Source organism: Nanorana parkeri, unplaced genomic scaffold, assembly GCF_000935625.1.
Source record: "Nanorana parkeri isolate BGI_ZX_2015 unplaced genomic scaffold, ASM93562v1 scaffold739, whole genome shotgun sequence".
NCBI lineage: Eukaryota > Metazoa > Chordata > Amphibia > Anura > Dicroglossidae > Nanorana > Nanorana parkeri.
The window spans coordinates 610,792-633,188 of NW_017307007.1; the positions used below are offsets into that span (position 1 = coordinate 610,792).

Consider the following 22,397-nt stretch of genomic DNA (forward strand, 5'->3'; position numbering starts at 1 on the left):
TATATTAAAGATGGGTATTAACCTTACTTCTTTTGTTGTACTACAAACATTTTTTTTTTTTACTCACAAGCCCCTATGTGATAGCATATTAAGTGGTGACAGGTAGTTTTTAGGGTAAAATTAAGGGTCTGTTAGACCCCTAGTGTTACCTTTCTACTGCAAAGAAGCTATTCAAGTGTAGATCACGCTTGAGTAGCTTCCTCCCTGGCTTCTCTAGGTGGGGAATGACAGCGGAGGGACCAGAAGTGATCTAGAAGTGTTGCTTTCAGCTCCGTTCAGCAGGGAGGAGATCAGCGAATAATGTTTGCTGGTCTCTCTCCCTTCTACTTGCCAACACCAGTGATGCTGGTCCCAGACCTGCAGGAGGGGCAGCAGAGACCTGGAAGCAAAGTGGTGGGTGTCAGGGGACCCACTGCACCAGCGCAGCTGCCAGAATTGCTTCCAGTGTACAGTGTACTGTTACAGTAGGCACGTGACATCGGACACTTAAAAACTTTCCTTCTTTTACTAGTGTATGAGAAGTTATAGACTCATTATGTATACAGTAACACAGGCATGGCCAAACTGCGGCCCTCCAGCTGTGGTGGAACTACAAATCCCATGAGGCTTTGCAAGATTCTCACAGCCACAGACATGACTCCCGGAAAAAGGTGCTTCATGGGATTTGTAGTTTCACCACAGCTGGAGGGCTGGAGTTGGGCCATCCCTACAGTAACATATTAATATGCTGTTTAATTATTAGCAACTGTAGAAAAGGTAAGAGTTTGACAATGAAATATATTTTCTCTGTAGGAGTCCCTGTGAAGCGGAGTGAAAGTTTTTATAACTGCTGTAAAGAGCCCTATCCAGATGTGACATTTACTATTACAATGAGACGCAGAACTCTCTACTATGGGCTGAACCTCCTCATTCCCTGCGTTTTGATATCTGCACTTGCCTTGCTAGTGTTTCTGTTACCTGCAGACTCAGGAGAAAAGATCTCACTTGGTAAAAATACAGTTACTTGAAAAAAAAGAATTGACTTTCAGAGGTCTTGAAATGATGTTTGAAATCTAGATAGGAGAATACACTTAGGTGATTATACAGAAAGCAGTGCTATTATGCAGCTAGGTGCAACAGTCACATATTTTAAAATTCAGTTCTTGCCGTTGCAGCATGTCCTATGGCTTTGAGCTTGAAGCATTTTCTTAAACTGACATGTAGTTTTATATACTCATCTGTTATAGCGCTGACAGGCTCAACTGCATATGAGAAAACAGATAACTAAATAGATTAAGTGGCGAAATATTTTGATCTATAGAGTGCTCATGTGGTCTGCAGCCTGACAGAAACAGGAGTGGTTCTTGGTTTTAACAAGGTGGGTCAGCCTGGATTTTTTTAAAGTGGACTTTAGACTTTGGACGTTAAAGTTTTTACATTGGGGTATATTTATAAAATATTAATTGTGCCAATTTTATTTTGTGATATTTAAGTTGTTATTTGCAGGGCAAATGTAATGTTTGTTTTGTAAATCCTGTTTGTTCTGATGTCAAATCAAATGTAATTAGAATGTGTTAAGGTCCTATATGCCATTCTTCCTACTGTAGTGAAAGCAGGCACATACTACATGAGAGTGGCAACTCTGCTCAAAGTTTAAAAGCAGTACAGTGTTATTGCCCCATGACAGGAAAGAGCATTAGGGGGAGTTCACTGGCTGGCTCAATGTGTATTTTTTAATTTGAATTTGTAAATCTAAACAGTACTGGTTGTGAGACATCCTCACAAATATTCAAACCTCAGAAAAGATACCCTAAAAACGTTTGATCAAAAAATAAACTATTCTAACAGGATTCACCAAAACATGTGACCTTCTCGAATAGGATTGCTGCAATGTACACTATAAATAACTATATGTGCTTATAAAAAGGTTTTCTTGAACTGATGATTACCAAAAAACATGTGCCCAACTGAGTAATAATGATAATAATCATTGTCACGTAAATCTGGCCAAAATCTAAGAATATTCAACCACCAAACAACATTAGTTTTCTATTTTTGGATCAGCTAATATTGACAATAAAACAAACATTGTAATTTGTGTGATTTAGCCAACAGCAGCATGCCCATGGAACCACTAAGAACTATCAAATTATCCCCATTTGCTCAACAGCTACGGCTTTATAAACCTGTGCAAAAAATGTTCATGCAGTTTTGCTGGATGAAAAGCTATGAATTTATTGTTATAAATAGAAATCATAGTCTTAAAATGTAGTTAAAAAAAGCTTAAAACAAGCCATACCTTACTTCTTTATTTGCATGAACTGGGAAGAATGTCCTGCCCGAGATCACAACAAAGAGTCAGCAGTTGAGTTTGAGCTGGTTTCTATCAGCTTAGAAACACCTACTTTGTGTTTGCATTATAAGTCTCACAAGAGTCCATGAACCCATCGCACTCCTGACCGCTTACTCCAAACAAGACAAGTTGGGTGCAGCGGTGATCAAAGGATGGCAGCCGTCACAAACATATGTAGAAACAGAGACACCGGCACTCCAATTGCGAATGCATGAACGTCTATTTATTGACGAGGTGCAGCATATCACAGTTAATACATAATGCATTCGCAATTGGACTGCCGGTGTCTCTGTTTTTCTACTTATGTTTATGATGGCTGCCATCCATTGATCACCGCTACACCCACCTTGTCTATTTATTGACGAGGTCCAGCATATCACAGTTAATACATTAACTGTGATATGCTGGACCTCGTCAATAAATAGACGTTTATGCATTCGCAATTGGAGTGCCGGTGTCTCTGTTTCTGCATAAGTTTGGCACGTTGCTAAGATTCTTCTTCGATAGACAGTAAAGGTGTTAAGAACTGTGATTTTTAGTGTCTCTGTTGTGAAATTTTAGGATTGATTTCTCCACAATGCCAATGGCTAAAGGGGCGAATGAGGGGTTGTTTTAAAGGGTTTTTAAGGTTTTCTCAGAATATTAAAAATGCTTTACTGTGCATAGTCTGGGCACAGATTCACTTTAAGGAACATTAGACAAAATATTGCCCTCACTTGGACATCAGAGCCCTAGCACAATTATGTTGTGATTCTCTATCTTGAACAGAAGCTATATTAAAATCTGTCTTTATATATTACAAGCTAGTGCTGTCTAACAGATGTAGCATTATGTAATAAAGCAATTTATTTAAATGCATAATGTATTTTATAGAAACTAACTGCCTGAAAGTAAAAATACTATGTGCCAACATTTGTACAGTGAACTTTGTCATTTGCTTATCCCAGAATCCCATGGTTTAGACTTCCAAAGTATATTGTTGGCAGGAATGGGTATAATATCTGCAAATTCAAGGACTATGCTTTTGCAATAACTTGCTTTGTATTTGTTTAATTTTAGGTATAACTGTGTTGTTGTCACTTACTGTATTTATGTTACTGGTAGCAGAAATAATGCCTGCCACATCAGATTCTGTCCCATTAATAGGTAAGATTGCTATAACTATATACATTGTTTTATGCAGTTAGAGACACATTTTATATAACACTGGAGATGTTGGTCCTTTTTTTTGCTTAGTCTCAAAAATTTCTTTACAGCCTAAAAAAGTGCAATTTACTGCTATATATCTAATACTAAATACATGGAATGGATAGTGATTTTGTACATATTTTGTTTATCTAATATTTATTTTGTTTACTTAACCCCTTCGTGACGGGAGACGTACACTGTACGTCCAGCCACAAAGGGACCAAATGACTTGAACTAAAAAATACATTTTTAAAATTCTGCTTATTTTATTTTGCACTTTTCTGCCCAGTCAGTAGGTGAAGCTCTAGCCTCCTTTTTACATATAAAGCATTTTTATCACACTCGGCTAATACTGAAAGAATCCTGTTGTTTACAAACCTCCATAAGCCATTGTAGCAGTGACTCATTCCTTATCAGCTGGCTTTGTTCCAGGTTTCAACCAGGATAATAGAGCCCCAATGCAAGCCTTGTCTGCTGTGCTATCTCTTTAGTTAACTCATGGTGATATGGAACCCATTGGCTTCATGTATTGCCCAAGCAGCACATATCTTTCACTCCCCTGCTGCTCTGTTCACCCATTGGGAACAAGTGTGTAAAGCCCTGTGTAATAGGCATTCTAGCAGGAGCTTACATAGGACTGAGGACACTCTTCAATTCTCATATACCTAAATACTCTCTTCCCACCCCAATGTGTCTGAGTACCCACTTCCCAACCCCACGTGCCTGAGGACTCTCTTTTTTTTGCCCATGTCTGACAGCACTAGCCAAACCACAAGAGGAAGGGAGGTAAGTCATATGCACTTACACATCCTGGAGTACCAAAAAACAAGCAATTTTGTTTGCTCCTAGTGGCTTAATGGAGCAGTGAGGGAGTGAAGGAATAATAAGTATTATCTCCTGGGTAGGGGGACATTAAAGTTAGTGTGTTGCTTTGCCCTTCATAGGCAAAGCCCAGGTTTGCTTTAAATTTTGGCATAGCTAATTTATGATTAACTTGTATAAAAAAATAAATTAACCTAATATAATACAATCTATTGGTAAATTGTCTGTGCTTTCCCATATTTCACATTATCCTTGCTGTAGTGCAGCAAATATAATTGGATGACTGGAAACATTTATTATTACATTTGGTGCTGTAGTCTGCTGAAGTTCAGCCCTGTCATATGTCTATCCCTATCATCCATGTGTTTAGCTGCTTTCTGTTTGGCACTGAAGGTTTTGTTCCTGTCGATGACAAGGATTTCTCTGAATGGAAGGACTTTTTTGTCAATATAAAAATAGTCAATCTCAAAAAAATTAGTTACATGGGCCACCCGAGAGGCCTTATTGCAGGTTTTCTTTACATTTAAGTTGTAAAAACCTATTGAAGGATTCTAACTAAATATGGTGTGATCTCATCATCGTTTGTAAAGGTCGTAGTGTAACTGCAGTGACACTTATATTGTAGTCTGCCCCCACCTGTCCCTGATGCAGTGAGATAAATTGTTCAGCCACTGAACAAAATGATCCCAGTCTAGTCCACACATGCACTCTGCGCTCTATGCAGCTTCAGAGTACAAGTTTGTACTTAAAACCTCTGTAGGAAGGCATGGCTCCACAGGAATGTTTGAGAATGCAGAGCATATGAGCGGGCCTGACCAGGAAGATTTTGACAACTGACTGTGCAATCTAGTCAGCTGTATCTTGGCAGGGGCAGGTGAGCATGAGAAAGGGAGGGGAGCTCGGGGAACGTTTTAAAGGTGTAGCTGTACCAAATGTGCAGTTAATACTTTAAACCAAAACTCTAGATATTTTTTTCAAAAATTACTAGGAAATAAGAGGTTTTTTATAGCAGAACACACTTTGTATGTCTCTTTTGGTAAACCCAAAACCCTTTCCCCTGGCAATTTTAGCACTGTGCCAGGAATGCATCCAGGTGCCAGTGATGATGTACCCTGGGACCTGGAAAAGTCAGTAGAGAAGATGGCAGCACCAGTTCACAGAGTGGCAAGGGACAGCTTTGATCTGTCATCGCTGGAGTTGCAAACAGACAGATGAGTGCAGTTCTGCTTTAAGGGACAAACTATCTTAAGACATTATTTGTAACACTGCCAGACCCATTTTGGCCATTACGTAGGACCTGTTTTCTGTGGGAGCAAGAGACCAAGTTCTCAGTTGACCTTCTGACAGTGGATCTCAATAATTATACTGTTTCCACATTGCTTGTTGTGTACAATGTTGCCATGCTGTTGACAGTATTGCAGGCCTGGACTGGCAACCTTACAATTTTAGCGGTAGGCTTGGTTTTAGAGGTAGTAGCAATGAAATTGTATGACATGTGGACTGCCTAATCTCAGCTGTCTTTTATAAACCCAATAAAACTTACTGTCCTGTTTACATATATAGCAGTTGGATTCAGTTCCTATTGTTACTGTGGAATTAACAAAAAGTGAAGACTATAAACTGGACTGGTGTGCTTCACAAGAAAATTTCTATGTTATCACATGTTGGCACTTAACATGCTGTCTCAGACTCCACACCCACTCTCCTTTTACCAAGAGGCAGTTGCTCATTTTTTGTTACACATAGGATGGGAACAGACTCACGTGTTATATCTGCCATACATAGACATTGAAATACAAATAACTATAGTACAAAACTACAGTTGATAAATATAAGATGCATATGTTTCTATGCTATTAATTTAACTTTTAATTTACAATGTCTTTTGCAGCCCAATACTTTGCCAGTACAATGATCATTGTGGGTCTCTCGGTAGTTGCAACAGTTATTGTTTTGCAATATCATCACCATGACCCTCATGGAGGTAAAATGCCAAAATGGGTAAGTTCTTAGAATATTAGTATGAAACCCAATAGGACATGTTGAAACTAATGTCAATTTTAAATACTTTAGCAAATTCAGTGAACAGCCTGCTAAACACGCAAATTCAAATTAGAAGTTCAGATAGATTTAATTTGGTATTCTAAACTTGAAGGGAAATACTCTTTCTCCTGATGTGTATCTAATTTGTATCTTGCATAGTAATTGTAAAATCTAGCATTGGACTGCAGAGCTCTTAAAAATTTTGTGGCTGGGAATGTATTTAAAATGTCTGGCTTAGAAACCAGAATAAAAAGCAGCAAGCACAGTATAATTGTATCTTGTGTAGAATAATTCCAGCTATCTTGTTTTCTGTTCATGTGTAAAGGCATTCACATATACATTTATGCAACACAAACTGTTCCAGCTTTACAATATGTAAATAAATACACACTGGGTAGTACGGTTCAGGCCAATTTGACATCTGTTTGTATTTATTTCATTACCAGTATCATTCAAAATAGATTCATACTTATTACAGGGTTATTTGATCATATGTACTCTATATATTTTTAGATGTTCTCATGCAGTAGTTGCTTAACACTTAGGTGTATAGCTGCTAATATAGGGCAGCATTTTGTAATACAAATCTCATTTGAAAGCTAATAAAACAAACACCAAGAACATTTTCAGTGTTCCACTCTTCTAAAACGATAGGACTCATTAAAAAATGGTACAATGAAGGCCATGTTTTTCTCACCCTTTTAGTTACAGCTCATTCTTTCCCTACACTGACTTTTGGATAGTTGTTCCAACACGAATGAAAGTAGTGTGAAAGCTGTCCAATAGTACTTAGAGGTGTACAGATAATCTGCTTCACTTCTCCACTTGTGACACAATCTACTCTGCAGGATTTGCTCTTAGTGGTCAATTCTTATTTACTGGTAGTTAAAGCGAATGATACATTGGTTTGGTTATGGAAGACTTCCCTTCACAGACCTCATTAGCATAGTACCCGCAGTGCACAGGAACTCAACACCTCTGGCACTCTGCATGTACCCTAGGTCATTGTACCCTTAAGACATTTTGCATAACCTGTCAGTTACTTGATACAGTGCAAACACTGTATGCAGCTTGTGACAAGTTGTGCTATCAGTGTAGCAGGGAAGCCTGGGTCTCAGGTGGGCTGTGCAGTCTCTCAGGTGGGCTGTGCAGTCTCTCAGGTGGGCTGTGAAGGATCTCTGGTGGGCTGTGAAGGATCTCTGGTGGGCTCTCTGGTGGGCTGTGAAGGATCTCAGCCCTTGTCAGGGTACCATGCACAGGCGTCCTCACACCACATGCAGGTACCCACGCAGGATGACCAAATGAATATGCACACACAGGATAGGGTTCTATGCACACAGTTTATTTGCTACACAACAACAAAACTACAAACCCCCTCAACCCCCCACAGGTTTAGCAGTGAAGTAATAAACCCACCGTTGGGACAAACACACACCTACAGCCAGGGGGAAGCAACAAGGAGGGGTAACAGGCCTGCAGATATATGGCAGGCCTCAGGATAAAAGAAGAGTGGTCAGGTACAAGCCGGGTCGTTAACAGGAGGGAAGCAGCATGGTACAGGAACAGGATCCAAGAGAGTGGTCGGGTAACAAGCCGGGTCGGTGACAGGTCTGCAGATAGGAAGCAGGGTTCAGGAAGCAGGGTTCAGGAAGCAGGTTTCAGGAAGCAGGGTTCAGGTTTATGGGAATCAGTCAAGTGCAGGCGACGCAATACTGAGCCAGCTTCCTGACTGCAGGTAGGGCCTAAATACCCTCCCAGGAAGCACCAGGTGATGGGATGATCAGTCACAGCTGGGGCACACCCGCAGGTGAGTACTGGAGCTGCAGGTTCCTTACAGTCCCTGGCTGCTGGAGACACCCGCAGGCGAGCACAGGAACTGCAGGACCTGGCTCCAGCACCACCTGGGGGTGCTCTGGATCCTGACAGCCCTAGACCCTGTAGAGCCCACCACTGACTCGGCACAGCCCACCTGAGAGCCTGCACAGCCCACCTGAAAGCCCACAGAGCCCATCATAGACCCTGCACAGCCCACCATAGATCTTGCAGAGCCCCCCTGAGACCCCGCACAACCCACCTGAGACCATGCACAGCTCACTACAGACCCCACACAGCCCACCATAGACCCTGCACAGCCCCCCTGAGACACCGCAGAGCCACCACAGAAACCACACAGCCCACCATAGATCCTGCACAGCCCACCACAGACCTGCACAGACTGTCATAGACCCTGCACAGCCCATCACAGATCCTGCACATCCCACCTGTGACTCCGCATAGCTGACCATAGATCCTGCACAGCCCACCTGTGACCCCGCACAGTCCACCGTAGACCCCGCACATCCTACCATAGATCCTGCACAACCCACCCGAGAGCCCGCAGAACCCACCACAGACCCCACACAGTACACCATAGATCCTGCACAGCTGGCCATAGACCCTGCACAGCCCACCATAGATCCTGCACAACCCACCATAGACCCGGCACAGCCCACCATAGATCCAGAGACTCTCAGGTGGGCTGTGAAGGATCTGTGGTGGACTCTGCAGGGTCTCAGGTGGGCTGTGTAAGGTCCCTTTCCCTGCACAGATGTGCTGTTCCTCTTACTTGCAGCTCCCCATTCTGCGTCAGGGACATCTTGCCATCAGATTGTGGAGTATGACCAGCCTCAAGCCGTCCACTTCTTCTCCTTCACCTCCACTGGCCAGGCCAAATCTTACTGGGCCATGGCCATGTCCCCACCTCCTCTTCCACCCGGCAGCTCTTTGAGGCAAATTAGGAGGCTGCAAGCAACCACCTAATTTGGCTGATTAGGCAGATGAGGCTGCCTAATTCTGTGTTTAAACGTGGGCCGCATCATCATTATGGTTGCCCTCAAAGGTATCTGTAAGACTATATAAATGTATCTAATCTTTCTCATAATTGCCTCTGCCTTCGATTATCACTGGTTTTAGTAATAACTTAATACCTAGATCTGAAAGTAGAAGTCTAGGAAATTGCCTAGAGGGCCGCATTCGGCCCTTGGGCCTTGAGTTTGACACATGTGTTATAGGCTTTAGATAATGTTAAGAGCTTTCCATGTGAGAGAGGATCACAGGTGCACCTCCTTCCTCAGACATCACATATTTCATAACAGGATCTAATTTTCTACATACAGATTTGTGCGTTAAGAAACAAGGATAGCTTTAACTGTAATAATTACAGGGTTTCATTCATTGCATGGTACAAAACAGAGCCGAATGTAACCATGTAGGATGGGATAATACATGTTTGTGTTAATGCAAAACATAATCTGTACCCATCAATTTGTTATAAAACTAGATGTATCCTCATAATTTAATGATTGTCAGTTATTATTTACCAATTTACCTGCATATTTTCCCCTGGTTCATTCTTAATGTATCAGAGTTATCCAGAGGATAAGCGATTTCTCATTTTATTGAACCACTGGGAGAATAAAATGTTTGTTTTTACTCTTTAAACTGCTACAGGAAAGGCTGAATCTCATTGGGAGCATTACAATACAACACATATTGTCTCTATCCTATAAATTTATTGTGAAAAAACTAACTTGTGAGTTCAGGAACAAATAGATAGTTAAGCCTGAATAATAAAAGGCTTCATCTTAACCATGGCATCAGTAATGTGGCTATGGATGAAGTTCCCTGGCGGCAGACCTTGACTTCATTAAACTTCTACAGACTCAAAGGCTATTTCTCCTTTTCTCTTTTCCTGTTCTAAAGACAACAATGACATTCTTGTTAGAAGTCTTGCATTGTCATTGTGAATGCTTTCTCAAGAATATACAACACAACACTTCAGCTGCATCAGATTCAGCTTTTCAGGCAAACTCATTAAGTTAGTTGAATGATCAATGTAGTGCACCACAGTATCCAAACATACATTTGTTTATTGAAGTCAGCTCAGTGAAAAGTGCTTGCTGACAATGTGGGGTACTGCACTCATCATATTGCAATTTACCTTAATAAATAAGCTTACATAAGTTTATTTGGGGATTATTTAGATGCTAAATAATCAATAATTGTAGGTTATTACTAAATAGGATTACATACAATAGGTTTTACAGCCTGGTAATCATGGATAATATATTTTTGAGTGGTGGGCTATTTTTTGCCCATGATCTACATTCGCAAAGCACCTCCTGATTCTATGAACAGAACAGGGGGGTGGTATCAACATAGCACAGGGCCTGCACATTGAGCATTCTAGCCCAAACACCTTATAGGTCAATTCTAAACCCTGTGAATAGTATTTTCAAAATGAGCTGACAACATTAACTGGGTATATTAACAAAATGTATATTTTATTAAATTGACCCCTCCTTCAAACTCTTAAATTGACTTTGATACATGTAGAATGTATGACATTACTGCAGATAAAATTTTACATTGTTGCCACTAATAAGGGAGACGGTAGTTGTTAGAGCTACATGTATAGACAAAAATTAAAGATGTCTTTTAATGCCAATTGAACTCTCCGTTTACATCAGCTAAATATATTCCAGGTGTATCAAAACAAAAGGTGTTCAATGTCTTACAGTTTGTTTAAAGCAGCAGCAACCAGAGTAGGAAACCCTGTCCCTTGCCAGCATTTTGAAAAGTGGGTGGCTTGCTCTCTGTGTGGAAGAAAGGGTCTCATTGCTGGAGTCCAACACACCCCCTGCTAAGTCAGACCTATTGCTCTGCAATCAGCAAAGCTCATGCTTCCCAATGGTTAGAGACCTCTGTCCCTGACTCATCAGGGGGTGTGTCAGACCTCTGCAAAGAGACCACTGCTTCCCTACAGAGATCAAGGGTCCCGCTCTGCAGCATGCTGGCAGGGAACAGGTTTTTCTACTCAGGTTGAGCTAATTTTTGAAGAAAACAAAGACTTTGCACACCTTTTGGTTTGGTGCACATGGAATACATTTAGCTAATTTAAAGAGAAAGTTCAACTGGTCTTTAATCTGACATTTCAAGTGCATATCTGACCTGCTATTTATTTTGCACTCCAGCTATATTGTTGTTCAATAAAGCAATCTGTGTTGGCTTTAAATTCAAAATAGATAGTATCTGTAACTGTGATGTTATTTATCTTGCTTTTCTCCTAGACGAGAATCATTCTTCTAAACTGGTGTGCCTGGTTCCTGAGAATGAAGAGGCCTGGAGAAGACAAGGTCAGACCTGTTTGTCAACACATTAATAAGCAGCAACAGCAGCAACACCAACAGCAACGTTGCAGCATGACCAGTGTGGAAGTTAATACTGTTAGTGGTCAGCAGTCCAGCAATGGGAACATGCTTTATATTGGTTTTCGAGGTTTAGAAGGAATCCATTGTACACCTACTACAGATTCTGGAGTAATATGCGGCAGAATGGCCTGTTCACCAACCCATGATGAAAATCTAATTCACCACACACGCCACGCTGAAGGTGATCATGACTTAGCCAAGATTTTAGAAGAACTGCGTTTTATCGCCAATAGGTTTAGAGACCAGGATGAAGATGAAATCATATGTAATGAATGGAAGTTTGCTGCCTCTGTGGTGGACCGGTTGTGTTTAATGGCATTTTCTGTCTTTACCATCATTTGTACTATTGGCATATTAATGTCAGCTCCCAATTTTGTAGAAGCAGTGTCTAAAGATTTTGCTTAGCTTCCAATTGATATCTTTTTAAAGGTGTCTTCTCCACCTAAGTGGACTTTTTCTATTGAAACAAGTGCTGAAATTAATATCTTGTGCTCATATTGGTGTTGGCTATAACTCAAAATGTACAATTCTTAATTTATTTTTATTAATTAAATATTATGTTCAGGTATGATCATGCAATTTATTTTCTTTTACAAAAATCTGACTGTATAGTCTAGTCACCAGTATGCATACAGTGCATCTATTATGCTATATTTTAATGACATACCATATAAACTAAAAATATTTGACAAAAACTGTCTCATATATCAATATGTATCTTTACTATAATTTTATATATGATTACAGACTGCCATATACTGTATCTACACAATTAAATTAAATTGGCATGTATTCAAGGAAAAAAAATATATTTTTATATTATGTATATTATGTAAATTTGTATGCACTATTGTAGAGTAAGTACTTAAGAAAACATTTTCTCAGGGTCATTTACAACAGACAGACACTAGCATTTTATTATACTTAATGTGCCTGCTTAAATTCATTCAGATGTTATAAGGTTATATAGTTGCCTATTTTAAATGTACACAATATATTATAGCTGTTCATCGCAAATGCTACAACGAGTTAGATCATGTAACAGCTCTGTCTACCTGAATCACTATGCCTGCCATTAAATCACTGTTGGTTAAGTAATTAAATTGCCAACTAAAGTTTTACGTCCATTATTATTAAAGAGTAAGTGTGCTTTTTAAAAAGTGCTCTTAAAAGGAACTGCATTGCCCCACTGGGCAAAAAAATGAAATGTCAATGAAGACCTCACATATCAGCTTCTCCTGTTTCTCATGCAAGATATGGGTAGACCACAGCAGTAAGAAACAGGGGAAACTGCTATACCATTGATCTAAATCAGTGGTTCTCAACCTGTGAAGCCTCAGGACCCACAATTGTCCTTGGTCATTAAAGGAGAATTATGAGATGATTGATTTTCATAATCTGAGCCGACTTGTGACAATGAAACTGTCACAGGTCGGCTCAGTAGATCGGGAAGTGAGCGAACACATACCGTTGCTCGCTCACTTCTCCATCTATCCCTGCAGAGAGCCGTGACGGTCACTCACGGCTCCCTGCAGGGATTCCCCCCCCCTCCCCTGTCCGATCCTCCAGCGCTGACTGGTGGAACCGACGGGGAGGGGGCGGGCACAGCTGGCTCTGCCTCTGGACAGATTGAGAGTCAATCCTGCAGCTGGGTGGATCTCATCAATGTCGGGATCCGTTGCGGCTGCTGCGTCTCAGTATACCGCGAGCTGTAGCTTGCGGTATACTAAGCTTTGGGTCACGGGAGAACGCTGGTTGGTGTTCTCCCGTGACCCTTAGGAGAACTATGGGGAAAAGCCCTGACCCCATAGTTCTCCTTTAAGTCGTGACCCAAGTCATGTAGCACTGGAATGCACGGGATTGCGGAATCACACATTCCAGTGCAAGGTGATCAAACTGTGAGAGTAGGGTGCTTTTAGGATGCCATTGAAATGAATAGCAATGCATCTCCTGCACCAGAACACTCAGTAGGTGTGATTGTTTGGAAATCACATGGTACTGTGCAATTAACGCACCGTATTAGTGTGAAATGGCCCTCAAAAACACTGACAGACACACACAACCACAGACAATCTCACACACTCACAGACATTCTCTCACACACACACATACACACTTCTCAATTTTTTTTAAAGATCCACCCAGTCATCCTACCTTATGAGAACTGGAATGCATCCTTAGCTTGGGGTCCAATGTGGGCTCCTGTGCTGTAACGGAGCTTCATCCATATGTGTATATTATACAGCTCCCTTGAGAGCCCTCTAGAGCTGCCGGGAGCCAGATTGTGATGTCAGTCCAGGCACGTGAGGGAGCTGTAAGCAATGCACGTATGGGTGGAGCTCCCTTGCGGCCATATCCCCACCACACCTCAAGCTGACACTCGGCGCTGGGAAGCATATTTTGAATGGTTGCTCAGCATGAGAACTGACAGTACTGCTCTAGGGGGAGACTGAGGAGCCTCTCAGCTAGCACAATGGAAGGCACACGGCAACTCACCGAACACGGGGTTGGGTTGCAACCCATCACTTGAGAACCACAGATCTAAATGGTAGCATTTTTGTCAAGCACAAAACATGAAGCCAACCTCCGTGGACAGTATTGGCAATTTTATTTTTGCAAAGGGGAACATTTAGGGGGCACAACTTTTTGAAAGAGCACTTACCCTTTAAAAATTCAGGACCTCAAGGGCCAAGGGTACTTTTGTGCCTTAGCTGTGAATTAGTGTGCATTCTCTGGTTATCAATGTGAGTAAGAATTGGTGTCAGTCATGGTAATGTTATGGCAATGAGCACAATAATATAATTGTCTAGCACAAGTCTTTATAAGTAATGTGAATGCTTTCCTGAGTGTGGGAAGGAGGGGTTGCTGCAAGCACCACAGGAAGATCACATCGGTGATTGCAATCTCTGACCTTATAATACATAAGGCCCTGCATGTATAATCCAGAGAAATGTAAATGGGAGCCATCAATTAAATTCCAGCTGTCATTTTACTTTCAAAAGTTTTTATTGTTTTCATTACATCATAACAAAAGGTCACAAAGTTACACATTACAACAAAACACCCACCATAAAAAGACCATTACAATTCCAACCCAGCTTGTTTCTTGGTCTCATTATATCCTTAATTATAAAATCATGAAAGTAGTCTATTGCAAGGGTAGCTAATGTGAACCAGATTTAATAGATGAGCACTCGCTAATATGATACACTCAAAGCTCAACTTGAGTAAGGGCCGGCCATCTAAACAACACACAGGACTAAAAGACAAACAAAAAAGAAAAACATGAAACTTACACAATATACCAAAACAATATCTATAAATGGAAAAATACCGTTCCAACCCTACTGATTTCTTATTCCCCTTATATCATATGAAAAATGCGGATAACCGTAGCATTCTAAAAGAGCTGGATTATACGACACATAGTTGTGGAAGAGGATGGCATTAAAATAGTGAGGTATTTGACAAAGTCCAATATGACTCACCTAAAATGATTTAAGATATAAAGTCTTAAGGGTAATCTTATAGAAAAGAAAACTAATAGAAAATAACTGATAACATTCAAAGTTGATAATCAGGTTGTCACTGACAGTATGCGCTAAAGCACAACTTTTAGCAAGAGCACACAACATTAATAACAAACAAGACAAAAGACTAACAAAGAAGAAAAAAAAAAACAGCAAAAAAAGATAAATCGGGAAAACAAATAAATTAAAGTATTTTGGTCGGGGGTGGGTTATAACCCAAGATCAATCTGCCTTTCTCACGTTGTTGTCAGGCTTATATAGGCCAACCACGGGTCCCAAACAAGTTTCAACTCTGCAACTTTATCCAGGAGAATACTCGCTATCTTTTCATGAGTCATGATCCAAGACAGCTTAGTCTTTACCTGCCTCAGAGATACCCTAGGTGTCTTCCAGGCCCTAGCAATAATAATTTTGGCTGCCAGGAACATAAAGATTATCAGTAGTGTACAATGTTTAGAGACTCCCGGGACGGCCTCATTTAAAAGGACATACCCGGGGTCCCGAGGGACGCGCACGCCCGTGACCCGGGCGATCAGGTTAAGAACCCTTCCCCAGAATCCCCGGATGCGAGGACACGACCACCACACATGGTACCCCCAAGCTCTCATCCTCGTAAGCATGAGGATTATGATCCTGGGTACATGAGGGCAAGTCTAGAGGGCACCAGATACCAACTAGAGAAGACTTTAAAGTTAGCCTCCAACAATGAAACATTAAGCAGGCCCCGAGTTGCCACCAAGGAGCGACGACTCCATGCCTCTTCAGACACAACCATATTCAAGCCCTGTTCCCAAGACAACATATATGGCTGCTTAGAGGGGGATTCTAGCAATATGGAATACAGCAGGGAAATGGCCCCTCTCTGATTGGTAGCCTGAAAGCACCAGCGTTCATAAGGACTGAGGCTACTGCCAGATTTGTTTCGTGTTAGTATATTATGCAGAAAGTGAGTAATTTGATAATAGCGAAACAATTCCGACAAGGGCATACCCAAATACTCTCTACAGTATTCTAAAGTCAGAGGTTTCCCCATCTTGAGGTATTGACCAATTCTGTACAAACCCTTGTCCCTCCACCATTGAAATGATTTGGGGTGAATACCGGGCGGAAATGTCGGATTCTGGTACAAGGGAGCAAGGGGAGTGTGGGGTGAGCCAATATTTCCATGTGTTTTTACACAATCCCAGAGGGCCAGAGAATTAGAGACGGTGGGGGCCATAATAGGCAGACGTAATCTAGAGGGTAGCCATTTCAATAAATCCAAAGGCATATCTCTAGCTGCCTTGGGTTCCATAAGGACCCAATCGGGGGTTCCCCCCTGGAATATATAGCGGATAATTGAGCTATACGTGCAGCTCGGTAGTATTGGTGTATATTTGGAACCCCTAGCCCTCCCAATTCTCTAGTACTATAGAGCGTGATCCTGGGTAAACGATGACCCTTTCCTCCCCATATAAATTTCACCAGGCTAGATTGGAAGGTGGCTAATTCAGATCTGGGGACAGGGATAGGAAGAGCCCTAAATAGATATAACAGGCGAGGGAGGAGAGTCATTTTAATAGCATTTATTTTCCCAAGCAAAGAGAGGTTATACGAGGACCACTTATCCAAATCCCCCTTTAATTTCTTAAAAATAGGAGGAAAATTCGCCTGGTATAAGCGATCGAAAGAGGGAGTAAGGTTAATCTCCAGATAGGGTATGAGAAAGAAAAAGCAACTTTTAGTGTGGCCACTAACTCAGGGGGCAGATTTATATTCAGGGCAAGAGACTTAGCTGCATTTATGTAAAGCCCAGACACCTTTGCAAAACTATCAAGAGAGGCCATTACATTAGGCAAAGTAATCAGTGGGTGGGTAACGAACAACAATAAATCGTCTGCAAATAGGGCGCACTTGTGTTCTCTATCCCCACAATAAACACCTTTAATATTAGGATTCTCTCGTATAAAAATAGCAAGGGGCTCAATTGCTAATGCGAATAGTAGAGGGGAGAGAGGGCAGCCCTGTCCAGTACCTTTGTGAATTGGGATTGGAGCTGACTTAAATCCCTGCATCTTAATGATAGCTGATGGCGTGTAGTATAAATTCCGAAGCAAGCAAATAAACCAAACGCCGAAACCCCTCTCTTCTAGTAGTGTGAAGATGTAAGTCCAAGATATTGAGTCAAAGGCTTTTTGCAAGTCAATAGATAACAGTAATCTGGTGGTGCCTGGTGTTCTGCCCCTCCCAGACTTTAACAACTAATCTATTGTTCTGCGGATTTGATTTGGCCCTTGCCTCCCTTTAATGAACCCCACTTGATCTTTATGAATATAAGTGGCTAGGAACAAATTAAATCTACTAGCTAAAACTTTCGTGAGTAATTTAAGGTCATTGTTAATCAGAGATATAGGCCTATAATTGGCTACTTCCCCTGGATCCTTATTAGGTTTTAGACATGTGCGATTCGGTTCGTTCCGAAATTCGTTTTGGACGAATTTTCGGAAATTCTGAGATTTTCGAAAATTCGAATTCCGAATTAAAGCTAAGACGAATGCAAAGGAATCCGAAATTGCCGATTTCCCGAAATTCGTTATTGTACGAATTTCGTTGCAGCAAAACGACATTAGGAAGAAAAAAAAATTACAACATTTACCTTCTACAACATTTCTATGGTTAAAGTATAGAAGCAATAGTGTAGAGCAGTGGTTCTCAACCTGTGTAACCTCGGGACCCGCATTTTTCCATGGTCATTAAGTAGTGACCCAAAAATTATTTAATTTCTGAAACATTTTAGATTTTTACACAAAACAACTTGTGCAGTATTCAGCAACGTATATATGCAAATTTTAAACAGTAAACAACTGAAAGTAAACAACAGTGAAATTGTCAGTGCTTTTGAGGGAAAAACCCATCAAAAAACAGTCACTTGGTAAACAGAGAAGCCACTCTCACAAAGATAGGTTGTGCTGAATGGTAGGATGATTTTTATAGCATGCGTTGTGATGGAGAGATATTCAGTCATAAAACTACAATTACATAAACTTGGAATATCAAGCTAATGAGCAGTAAATGCATAAACCCAGTATACTGGTGAAACTCAAATAATTAGAATAGCGTGCAAAAGTTCATTTATTTCACTAATGCAACTTAAAAGGTGAAACTAATATATGAGATAGACTCATTACATGCAAAGCAAGATAGTTCAAGCCGTGATTTGTCATAATTGTGATGATTATGGCTTACAGCTCATGAAAACCCCAAATCCACAATCTCAGAAAATAAACACCTTTAATATTAGGATTCTCTCGTATAAAAATAGCAAGGGGCTCAATTGCTAATGCGAATAGTAGAGGGGAGAGAGGGCAGCCCTGTCCAGTACCTTTGTGAATTGGGATTGGAGCTGACTTAAATCCCTGCATCTTAATGATAGCTGATGGCGTGTAGTATAAATTCCGAAGCAAGCAAATAAACCAAACGCCGAAACCCCTCTCTTCTAGTAGTGTGAAGATGTAAGTCCAAGATATTGAGTCAAAGGCTTTTTGCAAGTCAATAGATAACAGTAATCTGGTGGTGCCTGGTGTTCTGCCCCTCCCAGACTTTAACAACTAATCTATTGTTCTGCGGATTTGATTTGGCCCTTGCCTCCCTTTAATGAACCCCACTTGATCTTTATGAATATAAGTGGCTAGGAACAAATTAAATCTACTAGCTAAAACTTTCGTGAGTAATTTAAGGTCATTGTTAATCAGAGATATAGGCCTATAATTGGCTACTTCCCCTGGATCCTTATTAGGTTTTAGACATGTGCGATTCGGTTCGTTCCGAAATTCGTTTTGGACGAATTTTCGGAAATTCTGAGATTTTCGAAAATTCGAATTCCGAATTAAAGCTAAGACGAATGCAAAGGAATCCGAAATTGCCGATTTCCCGAAATTCGTTATTGTACGAATTTCGTTGCAGCAAAACGACATTAGGAAGAAAAAAAAATTACAACATTTACCTTCTACAACATTTCTATGGTTAAAGTATAGAAGCAATAGTGTAGAGCAGTGGTTCTCAACCTGTGTAACCTCGGGACCCGCATTTTTCCATGGTCATTAAGTAGTGACCCAAAAATTATTTAATTTCTGAAACATTTTAGATTTTTACACAAAACAACTTGTGCAGTATTCAGCAACGTATATATGCAAATTTTAAACAGTAAACAACTGAAAGTAAACAACAGTGAAATTGTCAGTGCTTTTGAGGGAAAAACCCATCAAAAAACAGTCACTTGGTAAACAGAGAAGCCACTCTCACAAAGATAGGTTGTGCTGAATGGTAGGATGATTTTTATAGCATGCGTTGTGATGGAGAGATATTCAGTCATAAAACTACAATTACATAAACTTGGAATATCAAGCTAATGAGCAGTAAATGCATAAACCCAGTATACTGGTGAAACTCAAATAATTAGAATAGCGTGCAAAAGTTCATTTATTTCACTAATGCACCTTAAAAGGTGAAACTAATATAGGAGATAGACTCATTACATGCAAAGCAAGATAGTTCAAGCCGTGATTTGTCATAATTGTGATGATTATGGCTTACAGCTCATGAAAACCCCAAATCCACAATCTCTGCAAATTAAAATATTGTGAAAAGGTGCAATATTCTAGGCTCAAAGTGTCCCATTCTAATCAGCTAATTAAGCCATAACACCCGCAAAGGGTTCCTGAGCCTTTAAACGGTCTCTCAGTCTGGTTCAGTAGAAATCACAATCATGTAAAATACTCCTGACCTGACAGTTGTGCAGAAAACCATCATTGACACCCTGCATATGGAGGGAAAGCTTCAAAAAGTAATTGCAAAAGAAGTTGGATGTTCCCATTGCAAAAGAAGTTGGATGTTATGCGTAGCAATGGAGATAAAGTGCCCTCTGAAAGTAGCTTTATGAGCCTCCCAGTTAGTAATAGGTGAAGCAACTGAAGGAGTATTAATATGAAAGTATTCTGTAAGGAGAGCCTGAACTTCCAAAACCATGCCAGGGTCGCTGAGAAGTGACTCGCTAAGTCTCCAATGATATGATCCTCGATTGGATTGAGCCAAAGAAGAGGTCATTACTACCATGGAATGGAAAGACCAAGAAATCTCTCTAATTTTGATGGTTCTAATGCCACTAAGCATCTGAGGGGAGACAAATATATGGTCTGTGCGGGCATAGGTAGAGTGGGCCTGGGAGAAATGAGTGTAGTCCCTCACAGAGGGATTACACTCACGCCACGCGTCCACTGGGTGGTACAAGTGAAGTAGCTTTGCCAGTTTAAAACCACTTTTATGGTATTTCAATTTAGTACCTAAAGAATGAGATTTATCAGTTTGGAAGTCCAGTGCTAAATTAGAGTCTCCAGCTAAAATCACTGTGCCCTCAATATGGTGGAAAAGAGTAGAAAACAGATGAGAAAAAAAAAAGAATTTGAGCAGAATTAGGGGCATAGTAAGAGATAAACGTGAATAGATGATCCCCAATAAACCCCTTCAGTAATAAGTAAAGTCCCCCTGGGTCTTTAAGTTCAAATTTCATCCGGAAAGAGATATGCTTAGCAAATAAAATGGCCACCCCCTTAGATTTGTCAACTGCCTTAGCAAGATAGTATTGGGTATAATGTTTATGTAAAAAGGGTGGGTTATAACTATTAGGGAAATGTGTTTCTTGAAGAAAAAGTACATCTATTTTTTGGGAATGGTAGTGATTAAAAGCCACTCACCGTTTAACAGGTGAGTTAAGGCCTTGAACACTATGTGTGGCTATACGAATATCAGGTCTGCTAGTGTACATGATATCTAAGTGGTTGTATAGAACTGGTCATGTCCCCAATTGAGTACTCCCTGCCCAACAAAGATCTATAAAGAACCCAGCTCACCCCTGTCAGGAGGCTCCTATGGGAGTGAAGCATAGAGTAATTAGGCATCCCGTTCTGCCCTGACCAATGAAAAAAAGAATTAAAGATACAACATAAAAAATAAGAAAAAGGACAAGATAGATTTCTGCACCAACATCAAGCAAGAAACATAAAAGACAACACAGAAGACAGCACCAAGGGCACCTAGGTACCCCATCGAAGTACAGTTTGAGGGCTAACCAATATGGGCAGCTCACTTGGCTGTAAGAAATGACACTTATAAAATAAAGAAAACTAATAATTACCACATTGACAACAGGTAATAGCCATGAATGGCTATACATGAGACAACACCTAGGGCACCTAAGTACCCTACCATAGGATAATTTGAAAGCTGTCCCTTGCAGGCAGCTCACTTGACGCGAGCAGGGGAACCCCCCAATGGTCGAATCAAGTGGTGGCGAACGACCTCCATGAGCAGCTCCTCCAACCCCGCCCCGGGTATATTACTTCTAAGAACATAAAATAAACAGCTAATATTTTTCAAAATTCCATATATTCTAAAGTCTGCCCTTATTAACTAATCACAATAGCTAAACAAACAGGACTACTGCACCCCAAACGACCAAGTCCAAATTATATATAAATAATAAATAAATAAATAGCCATGTTCAGTGGGTCGCCGCATGCCTTCCACTTATCTAGGCGAGAGCCCTCTCAGCCTCCCCCTGGCACAACACTGTTACCGTAGTTCTCATGCCAAGCAGCCATTCAAAATATGCTGAGTGTCAGCTTGAGGTAGGGTGGGGTATGGGCTGGAGCTATGACCATGCGGTTGCTCCATCCATATGTGCATTGCTTACAGCTCCCCCGCATTTTCTGTAGAGGTGCCTGGACCAGAGTGACATAACATTCTGGCTCTCTGCACCTCTACAGGGCATGCAAGGGAGCTGTACAAGCAATGCCCATATGGATGGAGCTTTGTCACAGCACAGCAGCCCACACTGGATCCCAGGCACCTCTCGCCCACAGCTCAAATCGCCCGCACTGGAACATGTGGTACTGCAATGCCTTGTGTTCTATTGCAGTGCAATTTGGGTCGCGACTTAATGACCAAGGACAAATGTGGGTCCTGAGGTTGAACAGGTTGAGAACCACTGCCCTAAATCCTCCAAGAAAGATATCTTTAAATTGGTGAATACTAAATAATACATAATCTAACTAAGATAATTGATTAAATAACTAATATAAATGAGTATCATCAATTGACAAGACCTAACATTTAATCTAACTATTGTGACCTCTCAGGCCACCTCTAGATGGGTTAATAGTTTATCCTAACATAATAAATTTAGTGTGATTATAAATG

The 22,397-nt window shown here is 40.8% G+C and overlaps 1 protein-coding gene across 1 annotated transcript in view; it reads left to right on the forward strand.

The window, feature by feature from the left end:
- Positions 1-12,129, forward strand: part of CHRNA7 (cholinergic receptor nicotinic alpha 7 subunit) — a 140,022-nt gene extending 127,893 nt beyond the window's left edge. The window contains exons 7-10 of the mRNA XM_018564234.1: positions 793-987; positions 3,392-3,478; positions 6,234-6,343; positions 11,494-12,129. Of these exons, the coding sequence (XP_018419736.1) occupies positions 793-987; positions 3,392-3,478; positions 6,234-6,343; positions 11,494-12,039 (938 nt within the window). The 3' untranslated portion in view covers positions 12,040-12,129. The remainder of the gene's footprint in view (positions 1-792; positions 988-3,391; positions 3,479-6,233; positions 6,344-11,493) is intronic.
- Positions 12,130-22,397: the final 10,268 nt, after the last annotated feature.